Here is a 23,288-nt window from a genome sequence, read left to right on the forward strand (position 1 = left end):
AACAGGAGCTTAGATTAATAGTGACCATTAACACAAAATGTTTATCTAATTGCAAGGCAGCTTGTAACACCAGCTTTATAAAACTGGTGTTTTCCTTTCACTCCAAATTGCAGCCAACGCTGCTCATCACCTGCGTGTACAAATCACATTTTATATGTCACCTGTCACTGAGCATGCCTCTAGACTAACATGTGAATTCTGCCACTCCTCTTACTGTGAGTGTTGTTACCCCCCTCATGAGTCAGGTGGAGGTGTTCGTAAATTTTTGCGGCTTACATACAGATCTGGACTTTTCTTCAGTTTAAGCATGTTTCATAAGCCTGTTTCAGGCTGACCTGCTAACGCCGTGGCGAGTTAAATCCAGGCCTTTTCCCTGCTCTGACCCCAGTTATTCTGGTTGTGGCAGCAGAGAGACAGCCAGCCAGGCAGGCAGCTGCTTAAATGTTATTATTGTCACCTTCAGATTAGGTCATCACACCAAAGCTCACGTATGGTTTGTTCCACTTATAGAAACCTATGCTAAAAATGAAAGAGTGCACTTTAAAAAAGCAGCTTCTTACTGGCTATTTGTGGATTCAGTTGTGCTCTATCTTATGAATGCAAAACACACCATGCGCAGGTAAACAGAGCACAAAAACAGATGATTTGAGAAGTATTTTGGGAGGGTAAATCACACACAACATCAAATGTTTATTGGTAACACATAGTCAAAATGCAATATTGTGTTTTGCTACTATTTCATTTCATGAGTTCAGCAATTTTTTGACAGTAAATGCAAAAAATTGCTTTTACTGTGAGTTCCTGCGAAAACATTGTCATTTAAAGAATACTTCGAAGATTTTGGACCCACGCCCTATCCCTGTCATTTACAAAGTGAGATAAGCTCATAAATACCTTTATTTTGTCTGTGCGTCCAGTGGCTGGATCCCAGCTGTTAGCATCGTAGTTAGCTTAGCTCAACTGCTGGAGATGAATAGGAGACAGAGCCGGACTGACAAAAGTGGACAAAATACTCCTTCCAGTGGTCCAGGGGACGGTGTATTAGCACGTGAAGTAAATCCGAATGGTTATAAAACATTTTAAAAGACGTGTTTTCTTTTCAATCTGTTAAAATAAAGTTTTGATACACACAGACCTGCGCATGCGCAGTGCTCCGTGGAAGGATATACTGGAGCACAGCAGTAGAAGCCATAGACTCAGCCGCTGTGCTCCAGTATATCCTTCCGCGGAGCACTATGCTTGTGTAGATCTGTGTGTATCAAAATGTTATTTTAATGGATTGAAAAGGAAAACACGTCTTTTAAAATGTTTTATAACCATTCGGATTTACTTCATGTGCTAATACGACGTCCCCTGGACCACTGGAAGGAGTATTTTGTCCACTTTCGTCAGTCCGGCTCTGTTTCCTCTTCACCTCCAGCAGTTGAGCTAAGCTAACTACGATGCTAACAGCTGGGATCCAGCCACTGGACGCACAGACACAAAAAAGGTATAGTTTATGAGCTTATCTCACTTTGCAAATGACAGGGATAGGGCGTGGGTCCAAAATCTTCGGAGTATTCCTTTAAACGGGGCTTTGATGTAAAAGAGAAGTGATTTGAGCTTATTTGATCAAAATATGATAAAATTAAGGCACCAAAATCTTGTTGCACTTAGTGTACAATATGGGAAGAAAATGCAGAAGAAGGAGATTTTTTTTGTGTGAGTACCATTCCTGTAATCTGGATCCTCTTCTATAGTTAAGTTTTGTTGGTTAAATCCTGGAACATTCAACAGCAAGTGACCAGTCCTGTTGCCGTTACAGGTGGAGGTATATTGAAAAATAATCTCCTGTATGCAGTTGGGTGTAAACAAAGGCCTGAGCCTCTATCTGTGCTTTGCCCAATGGCAAATCAGTTCTTAGAATTGCATCGTGTACTCTGTATAATTAGAATTATAGTATGATTTACATTATTGGTCTCAGAATATATCTCACAAGAAAATAATAATAATTGTAACATTTATAAACAATAATTATTGTTTATAGCTTGCTGGGTTTAAAGAACCCAGCAGTGTAGTCATTGTGAACTTAATTAGGTTATTAGAAAAATCCCAATTGCTGTATAAAGAGAACCAAACCAAGTTAGTTATTGGGTTAAATCAACTCAGTGTGTGTTCTGTCCATTATTTAACCAGCACTCCGCAGGGAGAAAAATCACCTCATAATTGAAGGCTGGAATGCGCTCATGGCAATTTCAATACTTTGTTCTTGAGTTAAACAGGTATGACATGAGTGTAGGATAACACGCTCAAATCTGATCAGATTACTGTATGTGTAAACACTTGTGAACCTAAACTTTTCAGTCACTCAATTAATCTTTGAAAGTTTATGAAAATGTATCCATGTCATTACTTTTCAAGAGAAATCTTGTTCTTTTCTCAGTTAAAATCTGAGTTATCTTCTAAGTTTCCTCGAATCAGATATGATTAACACAAACCACAACAAACCTACTGGACAGCAACAACTAAGCTGGCTTTAAATGCTGCAAACCTTTTAAGTCGGGGTCCAGAAAGCCTCTTTGGAGTGATAAGGCACTTAACAGAGAAAGACAAAGTTGTGCCATTTTCTTTTTATAAACTTCTCGGAGGGAGTGGATCAGGTGGGGTGACTCTGGGCTAATGTGAAGTTACTTACAGAGAGAAATTGTAAAATAGTGCATTAATAACTTTAAATTTAAACCTTAAAAAGTTTTTATTTGTTGTTGGTCAAAGTCTAAGTGATTGAAATGTCTCTATTTTCACAGAACCAAACAATTACGACATAAACCAACATAATATTGATGCCTTCTGGTGGAAAATGCAGCAAAATGTCCTAAAAACCTTTTCTGTTGCATTGTGCATGTTTCTACAAAGCCACCCTGACAACACGACCTTGGGACTGATGCTAATTTTTCGTTATGACGTCGTTAGCTTTCATGGCAGCGTCAGCTCAGCTCAGGTCTCAGTGTTGTGTTGTATCCGCCACTCTCAAATAATTTTTGAAAAAAAAAAATGAAAGAAGGTGTTATTTCATGTAAATAATTAGCAAATTGCGCAATACTTGTTAAATTAGTGGCATACTTGTAGCATGTTTTCTTATTATTCACATAGGCTGTGAATAATTAATGGAAAAGTGGAGGTTTGTATTGCAGCAATAAAGGAAAGTATTTTATCAGGGACATACTGTTAGATCTGCATGAGGCATCACTATATAACCTTCTATACTGCGGCGCCGCCGTGCTGGACTCACAGCAGACAGTAGGTGTGTTAAGAGCTCATCTTATTCATGCTATTTTTAAATGTGGGCACCGTTTTCTCTCTGACTTCTCCAGTGCTGCTGAATGATAGATGTCAGGAAATTATTTTATCCCCAAACGTATTCATGCCAGAATGAAACAAAGCTCTTTATGTGGTAAAAGCATTTCAGGGAGCGAAGGCCTGACAGACACATAATAGTTCCCACAACGAGATAAGCACATATTAGAGGCAACCACACAGGAATCAAAGTATGAATAAATTTGAATATTTCAGTTCAAACTGTGGATTTGAGAACTTTGTCGTCTGAAAGCGTTTGAGTGACAGCCCAGGAGCTGCACAGCCGCAGCGACTGTGCAAACAGCCTTACGTAACCTCTGAAAGTTCAGCTTTCAGCAGCGACAGAGGACAAGATGCTTTTCGAATGAATGTGTGAAGCGTTTTGACGTGAAAACTTTCTTCAAAAACAAAGCTCTCGGTCGCTTTTGAAAAGGATGATAGGTTTGTCTTAACACTTTTTTTGTTATAGCGTCAGAAAACAAGCTCAAGGTTTCACATGAGGTTAGTGACGTTTTTAGAGATTGTTGCTCAGTTCACGTTGGAGCAAAGAGATGATTCTACAACCAAACAGGTGTTAGGTTTTTTTTCTAAGAAAAAGCTAAGAATCTAAGAACCAGAAATTAACTTACTGTTTTTTTTAATTAACAAATTCTTGTGTTCAGGAAGTGAGGATGAATACTTGAAATCTTGATGAAATCGCCCTCACAAGCATCACATATGTTATAGAGCATCTTGCAACTTTGTGCTGATGCGAAAAATGAGAGAACAGAACATGGCGGCGTCTGCGTCTGAGCGTTGAGCTGCTGTAATCGTCGTAACGCACTGTGAAGAAAGTGGGACCGTATTCACAAATGATGAGCGGGAGCGAGAGCGGCAGGTCATCGCTGACGCAGGCGGATGATTATGTCTAATTGTCATTTATGGGATAACAAGTGAAGATGGAGGGAAGCAGATGAATAGAAGGTCACAGAGAAAAGAGATGAGACAAAATGAGAATATGAGAACAATTGAGTTTTTTTTTTTTGGCGTGTCTGCTTCAGCTGTCTGCTATGAATCTTTAAAAAAAAAAAAAAAAGGTGAAAGAAAAGTGGTGCAGCTTGATCGGAGACATCAGCAATTTGATTTGATTTCTGCTACACATCATCAAATAAAGTAAAAATGCAGGTCGATCCAAGCTAACTGAAGTAACCAAGTGACACTGCTGTAATTTTAATCAAGATAACTGATGAAAAATTTAAATACATTGACAAATACATTTCATGTGGTGCAAAATAACAAAATAAAACAATTCTATATTGATGTTTCATGAGTATAAGCCTTCAAAATGTGCCTGAAAATTCAGAAGTTATTAAGACAATTTGATAGAATGTAGTTAAACAGTCATTTAAAGGCCACCGTTCTATCCATTTATATAATTTAAGTGAAAAAAGGCAAGACAATGTATGAGTCCTCTGGTTTACTTTCAGAGCACTCAAGGTTTTGTAAGGAGACCACTACTTCACATAGCTTCAAACTTGATCAAAAAGAGATAAGAGGTAAGATAACAATGATTTATTGAGTCTACAAATTCCCCAATTACTTTCTCAGACAGTATCAGCAGTCCAAACCGAAGTATAAGCACACGTTTAAGCTGAGTTTCCCTGAGAACATGAGTCACTCTGAGGTTCAGTATTATTGAAACACTTGGACTGTAACCTTTAGGTCATATCGATAAGTCGGCGGCATTTTCTCTCCCATAAAAGATTTGTAAATGTGACTTTTATCAGAATGTTTAAGCTGTGTATTTTTTTACATTAGAGTACGGTGACTGCCATCATTGTTCTGTTTGTTCTATTGTTGGAGCTCTGCTGTGTCTCATAACTTGAGCTGATTGTGAAAACTTTAGCTGAACGCTTCATTGTGCTCATTATTGTTTGGTTGGAGTATTCACAGGATGAACTTTTTCATTCTGAAATTGCTCCATAGTTGCTTTAACTCCACAGGATACATGCAAATTGCTTTTCCTTGAACTGTTGGGGAAACTTTTTAATGCACTGCCTTTAACTGTAATTGATTTTTGTCATTATGGCTCCACATGAACCACTAATAAATCTCCGTCTTATTTAAATTGCACCACTTTGAAAGGTGGAAACAAAAAAAATTGCCTCTCTCTCCCTCTCTCTCTGCAGGTAGCACAGGTCAGATGAAGGCAGGGACAGGATGTGGCAGAACTCGCAGTGTGAGAGTCTGCATGCTTGAACCTGGACGTGTGCATCCTTCACTGCAGGCCACCCTAATCAATCCTCTTTCTTCTCTGTGTTAGTGTAATCTCATCAGACCCAGACCTTTCTGCAACTCCAGAGTTCAGGGTTCAAGGCTCAAACTTTCCCTCCATGCCTGCAGGATCCCAGCAGCTTAGCCTCGCGCCCTCATGCCTCCCTGTCTGCCTCTCTGCCGGGTGGTGCCATCTCATGGTCGGGGCTCAACACTACAAACATTTACTGGGAAATTTAACATTTCAGTGGCAGGTGTGGGAGTCAGGAGCAGAGTGTCCAACATTGTTTTTAAAAAGGAAATGAAAATACACCCTGAAAGCAATACGAAGATGAAGGGTAGGACTACACTTCTGTTCCATTGTGTTCCAGTTTGACTTCGACAGTGTTTTTGTACATTTCCCACTTTTGATAAATGAGAAAGCTAAAATAGTATTGTTCTTGTTTTTGTTCTTCTGCTGCTTAAGCTACTCAGGGTTTTGCTGAATTGCTCACTAAACAAACAGATGTTGAAGAGAACAATGGACCCAAGGGGAACATTTCCAATTTGATATTACACTTAAAGTAGAAAAATCATATGCGGCCTTTTCATAAGGATGAAGAAATGACACTCGGTCTTCGTTCAGATGGCTTTTGGGTGGCCCCTCCAAGTTTCACTTTTGTTCCCCCTTCCTTTAAAGAAAGATCTGCCCCCGATGTCACTGCATACATTTTAGCATGTAAGTTTAATGAAAACTAATATGCTGATAAGAAAGGGAGGAAGCCAGAAGGTCGTTGGCACATACGGCACAATTGGTTGGGTGAACAGGGAGTAGAAAATGAATAAGTAATGCCCGCTCTTCCCTGAATGCTTCGCATACAATTGTCCTTGAGTAAAACAGCCAAACTTCTGGCAGAACTCTGATGTGAAGTCACCTTCTCCTCGTAAATCAGTGGTAATATGGAAAGAAAATTGTCCTTCAAGGTTTTTATTACGGAGGAGGCGTAGCTAAGTAGAAGGACATTTGTTGTTTTTATTGTAGCGACTTCATAAATAATATACACTGATCGGCCGTGACGTCTTGGATAGCGTAGGTCCCCACTTCGCTGTTGGCAGAGACCCGCCTGACCAACCGAGACGCAGACTCCATTACACCACTCCCCAAGTTCTGTGATGTCTGGCACTCAGAGGTTAGCAGCATATATTCATCAGCGAAATGATAATGAAGCTGCTTTTCAGTGGAGACAATAGCTTCTGGTAACACGAAGGTCAAAGGTCACCGTTGACTTGGTGAATGCCAAAGTTCAATATCGGTTCGGTGAACAGGAGAGAGAAAGACGGCAGTTTTAGGAAGTGTTCAATCTAACAGTAGACGAAGTCGACAGGACAGAGGAAGAGTTAACTATTGGTATAATAAAACAGAGTAATCAGGTCATAATTCTTCGGTGCGTCGCAGGAGTTGTGGGCTGCCTCAGAACGCTGTGCATCTTAATGTGGCAGCAGCGTTTCAGTGATGAGGAAATTGTCTGAACTGAAAGAAAAAAGATGAACCAAAGCATGATGGACCTTCAATTCATCCTTTTTCTCCCTCTCCGTCCTATTCTCCATCTTCATGTGCCTCCGTCCGTCTGACCTTCTTGCTTGCGAACGCGCCGTTTATCACAATGCGAAGCACATCTGACTGCAGTGTTTTCTCTCTCAGTGTTTTTCCAGGCAGCCGGAGCACCAGGCACTTACTGACCCTGTGATTAGATGGCTGGGAAATGGATTCAATAAATACTTTTAACAGTCTGCGAAGACAGTGATTTAGAGTGGAACAACGCATTAGTTTAAAGGACCATTTGGTTTGTATGGAGGCTTTTTTCTCCCAGATCTGTTTTTTGTGTCTTTTATATGAATGTTTATCATGTCCAGGCTGTCGATGGTAAAGCGCCCTGCTTCGGCCTCTGAAGCCGACACATAGGGCCTGATCTACTAAAAGTCTTGTGTGTTAAAAAAAGGGTGCAGACTTTATTGCATGCACACACTGGTGAAAGATGATCTACTAGAGAAATGCACTGAGGATCTCCTTTGACAGACATGCAAGACACTTTCCTTTGCATGGACATGGAATATGGGGCATACTACCTCAGCTGGCTCCCCACAGCTTTTATGAGTTGACATTATTATACAATATTTTCTGGGGAGGATTATGTTGGGATGAGGTATTGCAATTTCTTTTCAAATCTCTAAAGATGCTCTTTTGCCCGAAGCTTCGACTTTGTTACATCATTACAGCGATTTTTAAAAAAAATCTTTTTGTCGTGATTAGATTTATCTGCTGTAACACTGATGTGTTCGATAACTTCACCAGCACATCCACCTCTACGGTATTATATTTCATTTTGTGGTGTTGCGACACGAACCAGTTTCTAGCAGATCATCCTTGTGTGAAAACGCCTGATGCAAAAAGCAAAAAACTCATCTGAACAGTCCTGTTTGCTCTTTATTTCAATCAACAGCCTAAAAAATGCAGGCAAACTGAAAATTCAATCTACCTGTGTAAACATACAATTATTTACACAATGTTTCAAGCAAAAATCCTTGTCTTTGTGCTTTCGCTTCAGAAAAATGTTGCATTTACATCACTTTGTAAACGATGTCTGGCTATAAGACAAGAACTGGTTTATAATCCAGAAACTATCTTGGCCTGCCTCATCAGGCTGCAGGATATCAGGTTCTCACTGTCTGCTGGAATTGATCTCACGGGTCCAACATCCCACCACATGTGCCCCCAGACGGCTAACCACCAGCGCCGCTCCTTTTTCGAGGTGTTGAAGCTACGATTCCGCCTCCAATCAGTCAGATCGTAGCGGCGGCTGCAGACAAGAGCCTCACAGCCAGGGTCTCGCTGACACAAGGCCCCCGCTGCAGCCCTTTCCCCCCGGGTCGGCTTTAATGTCATTAACAGGTGGGGGGCAAAAATAGATGGAGGAAGGCACATGCATACGCTCACGCTCACACACACACACACCCACATACACACACATCAGAGAGGATAGACGCAAGTGTGTACGTGGAAGCACATTTTCACACAAGTGTGTTATAAAGCCGAGAAACTCATCCAGCACAACCGGCTACGTGAGCGTAAACAAACAGATTCACTTACAGAAGCTAAACTGTGACTGCATCTCACACACACACACACACACACACAGTCTTGTATTTCTATCCTTGTGGGGACCGTCCATTGACTCCCATTCATGTCTAGCCCCTAACCCTGACCCTTACCCTAACCCTAACCCACACCACAACAAAGCCTAACCCTAAAGAAATGTTTTTGCACTTTTACTTTTTTCAGTAACAACAACATGGTCAAGAAAACACTGTTTCTCCTACTTAGGACCAGAAAAAGGTCCCCACAAGGCACGTCGTTCCACGTTTTGCTATCCTTGTGGGGACATTTGGCCCCAACAAGGATAGAAATACAAGAACACACACACACACACACACACACACACACACACACACACACACACACACACACACTGATATGCAACTTAATATGCGTATGCACACAGGTACACACACACACACACACACTCACACACACGTATGCTACACATACACACGCATGTTTGGACGTTCAACTGATGCTCTTTTTTACCTCTTAGCACATGCACATGCTTTAACCCCCCTATCCGCTCATGGACGCCAACACTTGAGCCACTTTGACCTCCACCAGCCCCCCCCCCCCCCCCCCCCCCCCCCACCTCCAGAACCCCCAGCCCCTCTCCCCTCCCTCGCCCGTTCACTTTCCCCTCTTTCGCTCCCTCTCCTAGCCTCACCTCGCGCTCCGTCACTCCGAGCAGAGCAACACACACAAAAACCAGGTCAGCAACTTCTTCGTGTCATTGTTGTGATGTTTGTGAAGCGGCGGCGGGCGCCGCGGAGCACGCGTTCAGCACGTGTTAACGCGTGAAAAATAAAACTAAATGTGTCTAATTGTTGGCTGCTGGACTGCTTGGTGGTGGGGGGAGTTGGGGGTGGTGGTGAGAAGTGGGGAAGAAGTTGAACTTCTTCAAATGTTGCCTGTGCTTCTGTTTCTGGAGCGGAGTTTGCTGTTTGTGTGATCCAACACGGGAACTCGGCACTGATTCCACTCGGGCTTATTTTTGGAGACAGCAGTCTGGATTTGTTGAGAGTGAACTTGTTAAATTGTCTCTGGCCACAGCTGCAGTAATGAGTTTCTTCCTTCAGCTTCAGAGCTGCTTTTCCACTCTGTCCAATTGGATTCCTTATAAGGAGAGCCGAGGTCAGTTCAGATAAGTAAAGACGGAGGAAATTGCTCTATTTGTGTTTGCTAACCAGACACTTTGCAACTAATTATTGGAACCACGAACAGATACTGTTTTAACAGGCGTTAATGCTGCTTTGCTGTGACTCATGATGGCTAATTTTTATGTCTTTGTGCAAAGTGCATGCTACTTTTGAAAGTGCAATGCTGGAGATAGTACTACTGCAGGGTCAGCAGTGAAACACACTAACGAAACTTGAACAGGAAAAAAAAAACTGCAAGACTGTTATAAAAGGTTACCTTGATACTTCAGTTCCACTTCATTTCAACTGTGAAAAGCTGTTTATCCTCAACTATATGATACATAAAACCGTAAAAGTACCTTCGAGCAGGATGGAGGAGAATATTTGATGAAAAAAAGAAAACTACAGCAACAACTGCTACTACTGTTATCCTCTATCATGTCATGCAAAATGTTTCTGTGCAAGAGTTGCTCAGATTACGCCAGTGGCAAATACCACTGGGACTCCTGCACTATTTTACCTGATTAAATGATGCATACAACAGCCAAGTTGCTTCTGAGGATATGATTGATTTAGTGGATTGGCTGACAAACATAAAATCTACTGCTTCTACTTCTGCTACTACTACTACTGCACTATTAGACCTTATCATATGACGCATAGGTGCAGTTGATCTAGTTTTTAATTTTACATTCGTAAATGGGTCAATAATGTTAAATATAATACAACTACGACTAGTATTAAATCTGGTTATGTGGTGCATGCACATGCAAATGGTTATTCTGTTGGAAACCATCGACAAATAACACTTTATGATACTGTACTACAGTGTTTTCTACAGTTGCATATCGCCGTTGAAGTGCTTTTGAGAATGATACTGTATGCTTCAGTTACACTGGATCAAAAATATACACTACTATCGTTATCACCAGTTCATTAGATGATGTCTGAATCAGTGCAGAAACTAGACTACTTCTAACAACTACTTCCTACTCCAAGTCATTGGAAAAAAAAAAAAAAACCTCCAGAGTTGCTGTGGAACATGAGTTCAGCTTTTTGAGGGTAATCAGCATTTATAAACCTGCATGCCATGTGATCGCTCATAACCTGACGCAGTGCGGTGCCAATGAGGAAATTAATCTGTCAGATGGAATTTTTTTCCAACTTGTCTTATTCATTTATTCTTCCCTCTACAGAAGAAATATTACCAATTAATACCAGAAAGACAGAGAATAAGTTCATCCCTGAAATCAGCGCTGACCTGATAAACTTCAGAGATAAAATGACAAAAAGACTCATAAAGCTAAATCCATTTCTTTCTACTTTAACAGCAAGTGGATCTACCTCATTTATTTCAATGGTATTTTATTTCCTTGTGATGTATAAGTTTGAAAATTGTATTACAGATAAAAGTGTAATGTTTGAATTCCATGAACAAATACATTTTAGTTAAGATTTTATTTTATTTTAGACAGTGTAAGGGAACCGTTTAAAAAATGCAACAGTGTTCAAATGCAACAATTACTCATGTATTGGTTAAATAAATGAAAATCAGCAGCTATGTACCAAATAAACTGACATGATGAATGCCAAAAGGAGACATTTAAAAGGTCAATGTCTCCATTTAAAGGAATACTCCGAAGATTTTGGACCCACGCCCTTTCCCTGTCATTTACAAAGTTAGACAAGCTCATAAATACTTTTTTTTGTGTCTCTGCATCCAGTGGCTGGATCCCAGCGGTTAGCATCGTAGTTAGCTTAGCTCAATTGCTGGAAGTCAATAGGAAATAGAGCCGGACTGACGAAAGTGGACAAAATACTCCTTACAGTGGTCCAGGAGATGACGTATTAGCATGTGAAGTAAATCCGAATGGTTATAAAACATTTTAAAGGACGAGTTTTCTTTTCAATCCGTTAAAATAACGTTTTGATACACACAGACCTGCACAAGCATAGTGCTCCGCGGAAGGATATACCGGTGCACAGCGGCTGAGTCTATGGCTTTTAATGCTGTGATCCGGTATATCCTTCCGCGGAGCACTGCGCAAAGACACTAAAAAGGTATTTATGAGCTTGTCTAACTTTGACATAATAGGGAAAGGGCGTGGGTCCAAAATCTTCGGAGTATTCCTTTAACTGTTAAAAGTTAGATGAATCATTAAAAAATCCATCAGTTAAATGCATGTGATTTAGGTTGAGAACTGTCACTAATTGTATAAGTTAAAAGTGTGTGTTCAATAGGTTAATCTGAAAAGTTTCACATTTAAATGCATGTAGTGTTCGTGTGATAAGTGTAAAGTATCAGAAAAAAGAAGTGTGATATGATACATGGTGTATTAACCATAAAAAATATAGAAGCATGAAAGCACTATAGTAAACAGAAAAACATAAGAGTCGCACAACAACTGAACGGGTTTGAACAGGTTTTCTTAGGGTGCTTTCACACCTACTAGTCCGCGAGAGTGGTTTGGTTCGGACATAAATGTCGCAGCTGTCAACTAGTTCGGTTCGCATTCACACCACTTGTTTTTGCAGACGAACTATCCACTATGACCCTCCAGCCCCTTAGGGGCGCTGTTCACACAATAGTGCGTTTTAGGTGACGGAAGTGAACCCTGATTGGCCAGCATGTGTGACGTGATGCGCCGCGCGGCTTGCTACGGAAGCCTCCGCCGACCAAAAACCCTTCTCCACAACAGAGCGGACAGGACCGAGGCCGGTCAACGTTCACACCAGCAGCGGACCGCACCGAGACCGCCTCCTCGAGGACGTCTCGGTACGGTTCTTTGTCCCGGACCAAAACTAACTGGTCTGCTTTCACACCAGCGCGTACGAACCGAACCTGCAGGAGTTGGGACCAAATGCTGTAGGTGTGAAAGCACCCTTAGTGAACGTGGACATAACGGCATCGCAATGCTCGTACGGTCTTGCGTTGTCTCGTCTCCAGCATGTCGTCTTTTCACCGAGGCAGATGCTGGAGGTGTGAAGTGAGGCGTGCTCCCGGGGGGAAGCGTTTCATTTCTCCTAACAGGAGGCGGGATTGTCTCTCATGTCTGCTGTCACCGTGCAGGAAGGCGGCGGGGCAGCTGCTTCTCTCTCGGCCCTCAGACACAAAGGGCTTAGAGATCCACTTCACGTCCTCGTGTGCCAGCCCTCCGTCACACACTCTCTCAGAATAGATAATTGGTTATGGCTTGAGTACGGTCGGTGTTGTGTTTTGTTTTTTTCTCTCAAAGTGTCTCAGAATAGACGGCCGGTTATGATTTCACTATGCTGACTGTCTTCTGCATGCGGTCGCTGTCACATAACTTCTTAAAATAGATAACTGATTGTGAGGCCGCTATGTTAAGTACTTTCATATCCATCAATGAAAGAGCACGGCACCGATAATTATTTATGTTTGGGACACTTTGTGAAGTTGTGCATAGCTGCCACTAACGCCTTCAGCTTTTCCACATTATGTGTTAAAAATGATGACTTGAGGGGTGGAGGCCTCTCCTCTAACTCAAATTCAAGATTTTAAAGAAAGCAAACATGAATCGATGTTAAAGGATTGAACAGATGAGAAGAAGTGAGTCCTCTGAGGACAACTTACACCTCATATGAGTAGGATTAGCAAAATTTAGCCAGTTACAACTTGCAACCATGAATTAAAAGATTAACATGACTTAGAAGCTCATATTAATAGCACCGCTGGTTAAGACAGTAGAATCACTGACATACAATTATATTATTAACATATATTCAATAAAAACACGGTTTCTAAACTCTTCTATAATTGAATTTGTATAAAATTAAGGATAAGCCTCTTTTGTCTACAATTTACAACAGAAAACCTATTTGTTTTGCTTTCTGTTTGTCGTTTCTCTCTCATCTCCAGGACTCGCTCCTCGACTCCACCTCCCCTCACGCTAAGTGGATGCCCTTTCCTCTACATCTTTGATATTGTGTGATTCTTTTTTCATGATGATTCATTCAGCAGTTTTGCATCAGTCACCCAAGACGTCGTATTTTCTCAAGCTCTTTCTCAAGAGAAGACTGATTCCCGTCTTATCCTGCTAAAGCTTTTCAAACACTGTACTTTAGTTTCTCTCTACACAGAAGACTTTGGTGGGTTTAATATTCTCTTCTTTTGTTTTTACCTTCTAACCTGACAGTTTATTAGGTCTCATGTTGCGTTTCACTGTTTCCCATTCGGGCACAAACTGACAAAAAAACAGAGTTTCCCTCTTTTTTGCTGTTTCTGCTGAAATATAGTTGAACTCAAAACAAGTTTGACCACCGAGCCTTACCCCTCTTGGCCGCCTTCGTTGTTTTTTTTTTTCTGTTCTGTACAAAATGTGGTCTACCTTTTTTATGACTGATGAGGAGGGCCGCACGATCGGCCCGGGGGCTCCAGGGATGAGCGCCGCAGCCGCGCCGGGGGCGGGCCAGGGAGCGGGGGGACTGGCCAACCTCATGACCGGACGCAGCACGTTCGGCGGGAACAAGCGCCGCAGGACCACGTCGACGGGACCCGTCATGAGCGAAGCCCAGGAGGGAAAGGTGCCTGCTTGCATGTGTGGGAAGAATAATCCTACTAAAGGACATGGAAATATTTAATTTTCTGATTTTTTTTTTTTTTTGATTAGATTCTTCATAAGAATTAAACATTACAGCCGTGACTGTATTTAAAAATATAAGTTGGTATTTCGGACTATTTTTGTTAAAAAAACCAAAGCTTTGTTTTCAATAGATCGACTTTAAGAGGGAATAAGATCCAAAACTTTGATCTTAATCTTGTGAACTATCATAACCCTGTGTTTTCAAATCAAAGAGTTAGCAACACACAAGACCAAAACATCTAACTGAATATCATTGATCTGGTTTTCTGTTGATGTTTTTTTCACCAGATCAAATTGGCGTTCTTCGTGGCCATAGTGGGCGTCGTCCTCACTGTGCTCGGGGTTGGCACAGAGTTCTGGGTGGAGCTCGCACCAGCGAAGAATTTCTACAACAATCAGGTGAAATGATAAAACAACTTCTATTGATTGATGCTTTTGGGGTGTCTACTTTTTCCACACTTTCCCTCCAGAATGGTCTGTCTTTCAGGCCTGCTAGCCTGTCACCAGGATAACACAAAGACACAATCAGAACTGCAGAAAATGTCAGGCAGAACATGAAATGTCCACATAAAAAGGCCTGCAGCCTCAAATCAGGAATGTTTTTGCTCTCTGGTTTTTTTTTTTTTTTACTTATAGAAAAAATGTAAATCACAGTTTTAAAGAAAGAGCAACCCCTCCTGATCTTGGTTTTTCCAGACATGCCTGACGGCTCACTACGGTCTGTGGAAGGGCTGCACCAAGACGCTGTGGGTGGCTGACATCGACCCGGACAGGGAGAGCTGTGGACCTGCTGAGCTGCCTGGAGGTGACTGCGGGACTCGCTGCCTTGTCTGCCTGGATGTGTGTCCAACTTTTTTTTCGTGATGGCTGACTGGTCTGTTTGAGCAGATGATAGACAGAACAACTGGCCGACCGGACATTTGTCAAACTGTCGGGCCTGTCGCACGGCTCCGCTTGAAGTGACTTCGAGTGAGTGATTGGACTACTTGACTTTTCTGGCCAGACGACGGATGCTTGGCTCACTGCGTGCTGGCAGGAAAACAGCCCAGTTGACAAGCTGAGTCACTGCTTTTGAGTCTGAATGAAATCATCTACATTTTGTTTTTTAGGTCAAGTGAAGCATGGAGAACATTACATGTGCATGAAATTGTCAGCGAAGCAGCGAAAACAAACCTGTCTCCTGAGCAGAGCTGGAAATGTTGATAAGCAGCTGCCGCTGCACCGTTTTCTGACAGTAACCTTTAACAGAATGATAACAGCGATGAAATTTCCAACACGGTTCCTCCTACTGGTGATGAATTTCAGAGAGGCCATTACTTTTATTTTAGAAAGAAATGGTTTTTCAGTGAAAATGGACAATTGAGATGGTGAGGACGGTGCTTGGAGCTCCTGAAAACACAAACGTGACTCTGTCTCTGAGGAAATGAGGGAAAAATAGAACTTTTTGAAAACGTCCCAACTCGGTCTCTGCCTTGACGGTGGAATTTTATTTTTCTTTCTGAAATGCTGCTGTTGTGCATGCACTTCACAGTCACTGCAAATAGCTCTTTTGCACATGCGACAGTAAGCGCGAGCGTCATGACTCCTAGTGCATATTCTCCTTGAATGATCCCTGTTTTATTCAGTATAAATGTGACATGTTGGTTTTAAGAGTTTCCTTTTGAACAAGATGAACCCTGTTTCCCTTGTTGGATTAAATAGTGCACATGCTCTGTGTTCAGCCACTCGTTGTGTGCCTGGCCGCCTCACTGGCTGCAGAAACCCCTTATTTGTTGAAGGGATTTGAATGCTGTCCGTTGGGACTTTGAGGGCTGCAGTAACAGTTCACTGTAACACTGATCACTGCTGTTGGAGAGATGAGAAGAAAAAAACAAAAAACCAAGCAGAGCTTTTGAAGACGTAGCTTTGATCCCACTAATTAAGACTGATGTGCATACGTGTTTCGCTCGCTCGTGCTCACAAATGTGTGAGGAAAAGAGATGGAGGTGTCACAGTCTGTTTGATGGCCAGACTCTAATTGGTGTAACGCACATCATCGGGATTGTAAAACAAACTGTGCAGGAAGCGCTGGATGGTCACCTTGAGCTTGTCATTGACAGTCACGGATGATTATGCTTGATGGAGAATAATTGAAACTAAGGCATGCAGGGGTTGGAGGAAAAGAGGCAAAGGGATGTGGCATCTTGAATTTAAATAAGACGTCTGCGGCTCCAGCGAGATTACCTGTTTGTGTTGGAACTGCTAAGTGAGGACCTCCGGATATACACAGAAGACATGGAGTTCACAGCATGTCACGTTTCACTGTGGAGCTCATTTTATAGACAAACGTCCAATTATGGTTGCGCACACCGAGCACAGCGTCCACAGCATAAGCTGCTTGAAACGCTGGGAACAATGACAGAGACTGAGAAAAGAAAAAAGGATATTCATTATCCCCCAGCTGTAACTGGCAGTGATAAATCACCAGGGCTGTGCAATATACTGAAAATTACTACACAATTACATCAACTTGGTAAAAAGTGGAGTCTTGAAAGAACCTCGTATATGAGCCAATGATGAGATGTTGAAGGCAGCCAACATATCACACGTACTGTGATCAAAGATTATTTTGAATATTGCTCACAGCAATGCACGTTTCATGTTGTTATCATGAGGACTGAGTTAGTTCATCATGATGAGTGAGCAAATAATCTCTAATGGTGGCCAGACATATGCAAATTACATGTTAATTATATCATTTTCAAATCATGGTCGTGCAAATGCATTTTTATGTTTTGTGGAATGAAAACACAAAAATGATGCATTTTCAAAAGTGTGAACAGCACCTAAATTTCATGATTACAAATGATCCACGCTGCTGTAGAAAGCCGTGGTGTGTTATTTGCAGTACTGCAAACAACAGGAAAGAACAAAACACCTGCTGAGGTGAAGAGATGGGGTAGGCGAGGGATTTCTATTAAAAAAAAAACCAAAAAAAAAAAACCTTCAGGTCTTTGTCAAACCAGGGGCAGCCCGGTGCTCACTGAAGCCATTTCTCTTCCTGCAGAGTCAAACTGCACCTTCTTCAAGTTCTTCACCACGGGAGAAAACGCTGTGATATTTCAGAAGACAACGCAGAAGAGTGAGTCACGCACCTCTTTCGGCCTCACTCAGTTTCTCTTCCACCTTCTCTGCCCACTCCTGGTTCTTCCCTCGTCTCCCTCCCTCCATACTCTATCTTGTCGTCTCGTCTCCTGCGATGCGCCCTCTGTTTCTCTGTCCCTCAGTTGTTTTTTTTTCTTCCTCTCTCCCTTCACCTCCTCGCTGCACACTTTCAGGTTGGCCATTGTCTGCACTGCGAGTGTTTGAAATGTATTCCGCCCACGCTGCGTTCAAGTGTCTCCGAGCTGCCGTCTAACCTCTCATTTTCCTGGCAGCTTCATAATGTATTAAGATCACACAGTGCCGTACACTGAATGAAGAAAGACAGACGTACATTAAAATCTTTGTTCGCTGATGCCACATCACTGTCACACCTATAAGCCTCAACGTAGTGATTTAATAAGTATAGTCATGAGCATATAAAATAACGTGTTAGGAGTACAACTCAGCTTTTATGTTGGAATAAAAACCACTAACCAAGAAAAGCGATGAAGGCGTCTGTGTTCTTGTCTTCACAGATCATCAGATAAAAGCTGAAAAACCCATAAACAACTTCTGGTAGTGAACAGTCACGATGTCGCCTAACCTTTTTAATGGTTCATTCCACAGAAACTCAACTGGACAAGAGCATTAATTTCTGGTAAATAAAAAAAAACAAAACAAAAACTCTGGAACCGACAAAATCCTCCACAATATTGTCAGGCAAGAAGTGGATACGCGACAGTCTGCAAGTTACTTTTCGGCAAGGAAATTGAAAAAGATTGCGAATGTAGGTGACAGGTTCACTTCGTTATACAACAACTGTGCCCTTCTCAAATTTCTGACCACTCACACAATTCTCACCAAACGCCACATCTCATCATTATAACCACTAAATCGCATAAAAAGGGCATAATTCAAACACATTTCTTAAGAGTAGTGGAAATAACACAAAGAAACCCAGCTGAGATATCTATGATGCTGCTGTGAAATAAATCTACTTCATTGCTAGCAAATTATCGTATTAACCTCAAAGTCATGCTGTTGGTGTGAGTTTGTTAAAACATGCATCATGTAACGGTGATAGATGTTTTTTTTTTTTTATATTTCACTGTTTTGCACCAGAAGGTTTTAACAAAATTGTCTTCATATTGAGATTGTGGTAATTTTCTAAAGTAATTGTTTATTTTCATCACAACATTTTCATCACATACCCTCTGCGCCACAACAGAGAAAAACTTTTTGAAAAACATTTTAGTTTAAATGTTATTGTGGCACTTCTGTACCGGTTCGTCCTACTCAAGATCATATTGGGCCATTTGTGGCCGCTGAGTTAAAGAAAATGACAAATCTCATGGAATTACACATTCAGCATTCAGTTGATGCTTTTAAAAAGATTGAATTCACGAACTGTTTTCGAAAGTTCAGTTAAGTACCGGTAGTTACTTTAAATACATTGACAGTAAAAATACAATATTAATTAGTTAGTGAGGGAAAAAGGCAAAATATACAGAAATTCTTTAGAAGAGCAAGCAACAAAAGCCATACACACCTTATTGTTGAATATTACCTATGGCATATCTACAATCATAACGGTCAGCTCAGTGAGAAAGCCAGAGAGACAGCAGCTCTGCAGCTTTACAACTGTTTTCAACTTTTTTTTTCCTGTCTTCAACCAAATTGCACCACTTAACTGAATTTGCATTTCCCCGCAGACGTGCCACCTCCAAAATTTAGTTTGAGCCTACCCTCACTTTTGTGGTTCAGCTTTCAGCATGACTTTTAAAAGGAATCTGAAGACCTCAAAATTACAGAAACATTCATTTCGGCGAGCCGCCACAGACTCGCATCCCCGCATCTATTAGATGTGTCTCTTCAGCTCCTTTTGAATATGTCACTAATGAAAATAAACAGTGTACAAAATGAAGCATCGCCGCTGTTTCACCTTATCGGCAATTTGTGACAAGATCATTTGTGAACTGTGCTGCCGCAGAGCGCCGACAGTAACAGACTTCCATTGGCATCACTTTGATCATAAATTACACAGCCCGCTACAAGCTACCCCAGACTGACGCTTTGCTGCAGCCACTCAAGCGATTACAGTCGGACATGCCTGAGTGCAACAGTGAAAGTGTCGGCTTTTAAAGAGCGGCAGCTACTCTGGCTTTCACATCTGAAGTAAGGTCTACTGGATAAAACAGCACTCAGTCCGGTCTGAAAAGTGGTGTTCCTAATGCGCAGATGTTTTCATTAATAGTGCTGTCCTCCTCCTCCTCCTCCTCCTCTTCCTCCTCCTCCGCCATGCAGATCTGAACGTTGCTGCAGCCATGTTGGCTCTTTTCAGCCTCTTCCTGATGGTGATGGGGGCCATTTGCATCACCATGTCTCTCAGCAAAGAGATCCTCTTCTTCCTGAAGCCGGCGTCTGTCTGCTTCGTTCTGTCAGGTGAGTGAACGCAGCAGCAGCAGCTGGATGAGCTTCGGAGGCGCCTGACAGGCTGCCTGTTGCAAAGTGACCCCCCTCCTTCCCAAATAATTTGAGTGGGGATGCACCGGTATCACTTTATTAAAGAATGAGCAGAAGTAAAAACACACCCAGGTTCCCCTCTTGCTGAGTCTAACCTAAAACTAAAGTTCTATGGTGTTTCTCCTCCTCCTCAGGTGTTCTGGTGCTTCTCTCGCTCATGGTTTTCCACCAGTCCGTTCTGGCGTTCCTGGCCAGCGACCACACGGTACCGCTGCACCACGAGCTGTCCTGGTCGGTGTCGTGTGTCGGCTGCGCGGGCGCCGTCCTCATCGTCGGCGGGGTTCTCTTCCTGCTCCTGGCGCTGCCCTACAGCCCCTGGCAGAGGTGCCTCCCCCACAAGGACAGCAGCAGCTAGTGGGCCGAGGTGATGGCGCACTTTTCCCGCCCCTCCTGAGACGAAGGAGGCTGCAGAGGGGCGGAAAGGCTTCCCAGACACGTCTGAGCACAAGGGATGGCTTTTTCTGTTGACCTAGCGGAATTACAGGCATGTTGATGAGACACCGATGGAAGAATCCACGGCGTTTAATGTGCCTCGATTTCTGAATTTAGCGGAGACAACATACCACTTACCAGACTGTTTCTTTATTATCGGTGAGGGAGGCTGTTGCCACGAGAGCCATTTTCTTTGCCTGGTAATTAGTGCATTTATGATCCTATAACATTGTAGCATCAGTATGTTATGCTCTAAAGCCCAAATATCAAATTAAGCTGAACTGCACTTTTACTGCCATATATGATCCGGTGATCCTGATGCTCAGACGTGTGTGGGAAAGTCTCCTGTATTGTCTTATCAATGATTCTGCAGGGTTTGGAGGCAGTATACTGTTTGTTCATGGGGGGAAATAAACTACTCAGCGAAGCAATTTGCATAATGACAGCCTATTACATACTGACAAGTCGCTGGAAGTTCAAAAGTTGTTCTAAGTGTAACATGCAACTAAACCCTGTCAGAATTCTGACTGTGTAAAGGCTGGTCAGAGGCTTCACACGCAAAAAACTGATCATCAACAATGATAGCGTAAACCCTAAACAACAAAGTCTACCAGACTTCCCTGTTTTGTTTGAAACAGCCCCCCTTTTGCTCAGGTAAACATTATACAAGCTCAACACAAACAAACAAACAAAGCTTCCCCCTCTGAACAAACAGTACATGGACCTCTAATCTGAGAACCTCGTTTAAAAAGCTTGTTAATTCTCAGTGTAGAAAAAAGGCTTTTGTTTGTCCTCTGGTGCCTCAACTCATGCAGCGCTGCCTTTGATTGTCTGCACTGAATGTTTTGTTGATGCTGGGTGTATGGCGAGATAGGCACTAATTACAAATACATTAATTGTATAGTTTTATGCAGCCCTGTCTCGTACAAATGACATTTAGAGACGAGTAATTTAACACACAGGAAGCACTGGGTTTCTTTTTTTTTTGTAATAACACAGTCGAAGCTATAATCTATTCAGTGAATATTGTACCCGTGAAATTGAAAGAAATACACATAATATCCACAGTAAGTTTAATAAAACAACTATTTTTTGGGGAAATTGAAATACTTGTTCCAACCAAGTTACCAATTTAGTTGGACAACAGCAAATGTCATATTTAGAGGGAAGGGCTTTCATGTCACGGGGTTTTCATGCTGCAATGGTACAAATTACAAATGCACCATCATATATTTACTACGTCACGTGCAGCAGTAGTTATACAATCATCACAAACATTGCAAAGTGAGTCGTTCGTCAACAGAGTTTGTGCCTAAAGTTTGAAATAAAGTATAAGTTAGGAGCTGCAGAAACTGCCATAGTTTCACTCTCGATGTTGTTCCTGGATGATTTATGTTAGAAGAAAGCGCTCCTTGGTGCCTGAATGAAAGGTGAACCGTCTTCGCAGCGTTGTTTTTTTTTTTTTTTTCCTTTTTTGAACTGAATCGATCGAGTATGAATGAGTTCATTTTATTATTAAACATGTCATGAATATTTAATGTCGTCATCTCTCAGGTTTCATTTCTCTCCTGTTCTGCACTCTCCACACGTCCTCGACTTACACTCGCTGCCTCCTCAATAGCTGCTTTTATGAACTGTCCCACTTTACGCCTTCCGATAAAACTGACAGCGCTAACTGGATGCAGACAGGCTGATGAATCCTCTTTGGGCGTCAGTTTATTGGGCTTTCACTGGTTTTATATGGTTATCCACTTCAATAGGCCGTTACTGTCCAGCAGAACGACGGATTGGAGTGGCAACACCTGCCTTTGCTTCGATGAAATGAAACCTCAAAATGAAGTTTAAACGCAGATGCATTTCCTGTTGACTAAGTTCAAATTTTCACTGACATTAGTTTTTCTCATCATATTAATTCCCTGAAGTTCCCAAGCAGATCTTGTCAGTTCATTCTCGTGACGATGAGCTGGATTATCTTCTCATACTGGGCAGAAAATCTTAGATCTTCAAGTAAAAAGTCCGTCCAGCTGTTGTTCGCTGGTGGGTCTCGTGCACATCGCATCCCAACTGAACTCAGATTGGACTGACAGATCAGAAATGACCAATACAAACCAAGAAAAGTAAGACAGTAGCTTTTCTTTTGTCCCCACATTTTCAGTGAGATAATACTTGATTATAATCTGAGAGATGACAAATTATAAACTGTAGATATCTGAATTTGAATGAAATCATCAATAACATGAAATCACGATAGCAGTAGTAACACTACCATAGAAACTATAACAGAGACAGAAAACTAGAAAAAAAAGAAAACTAGGTGTATGACAAATAGGATTAACATATTTAAACAAGACAATTTACCTGTCCTCAAGTCACTGAAATGAACATTTTACCCAGAAATGCCTTTCAATCTTATTATATCCAAATCATGTCCCACATGAATGAAGAGAAACTTCAGTTATATCACAAAATGATGTCTTTCTATAACAAAATGTACAAAATGCTTTACAGAGGTTACTAAGATAAAATAAACAGTTTTCAACAATCGGTGGTACAAATATAATTTCAGGAATGAAATAATGAAAGAAAATGCCTCTCTTCTGTAAAGAAATCAAAGCATAAACACAGCTCTCTTTTACAAAACCCCAGGCAGGACGTGACACACACACCAATAAAATAATGATGCCTTTTCTGTAAGACGAGACGTTGTTTCCTGGTATTATGCTGAAAAATGCCTGCACTTCA

The 23,288-nt window shown here is 41.7% G+C and overlaps 1 protein-coding gene across 2 annotated transcripts; it reads left to right on the plus strand.

Annotated features, from left to right (window-relative positions):
• Positions 1-9,832: 9,832 nt before the first annotated feature.
• Positions 9,833-21,987, plus strand: LOC115409217 (voltage-dependent calcium channel gamma-6 subunit-like). 2 transcript variants are annotated; one of them, XM_030120281.1, is made up of 8 exons: positions 9,833-9,859; positions 13,745-13,974; positions 14,233-14,409; positions 14,757-14,867; positions 15,165-15,273; positions 17,515-17,589; positions 19,896-20,033; positions 20,249-21,987. In XM_030120281.1, the coding sequence occupies exons 3-8, from the start codon at positions 14,266-14,268 to the stop codon at positions 20,467-20,469; spliced, it is 798 nt and encodes a 265-aa protein (XP_029976141.1). In that variant the 5' UTR covers positions 9,833-9,859; positions 13,745-13,974; positions 14,233-14,265; the 3' UTR covers positions 20,470-21,987. The 2 variants fall into 2 exon arrangements, with proteins under 2 accessions (XP_029976141.1, XP_029976140.1); XM_030120280.1 differs by lacking the exons at positions 9,833-9,859; positions 13,745-13,974 and having other exon boundaries at positions 14,203-14,409.
• The last annotated feature ends 1,301 nt before the right edge of the window (positions 21,988-23,288 follow it).

This window comes from Salarias fasciatus, chromosome 22, assembly GCF_902148845.1.
Source record: "Salarias fasciatus chromosome 22, fSalaFa1.1, whole genome shotgun sequence".
In the NCBI taxonomy this organism is placed as follows: domain Eukaryota; kingdom Metazoa; phylum Chordata; class Actinopteri; order Blenniiformes; family Blenniidae; genus Salarias; species Salarias fasciatus.

Coding starts and splice junctions, on each gene's coding strand:
- LOC115409217 (XM_030120280.1), top strand. CDS start 14,203: ATGTGGTCTACCTTTTTTATGACTGATGAGGAGGGCCGCACGATCGGC. Junction 14,410..14,756: donor GCGAAGCCCAGGAGGGAAAG/GTGCCTGCTTGC, acceptor TTTTTTCACCAG/ATCAAATTGGCGTTCTTCGT. Junction 20,034..20,248: donor TGTCTGCTTCGTTCTGTCAG/GTGAGTGAACGC, acceptor CCTCCTCCTCAG/GTGTTCTGGTGCTTCTCTCG.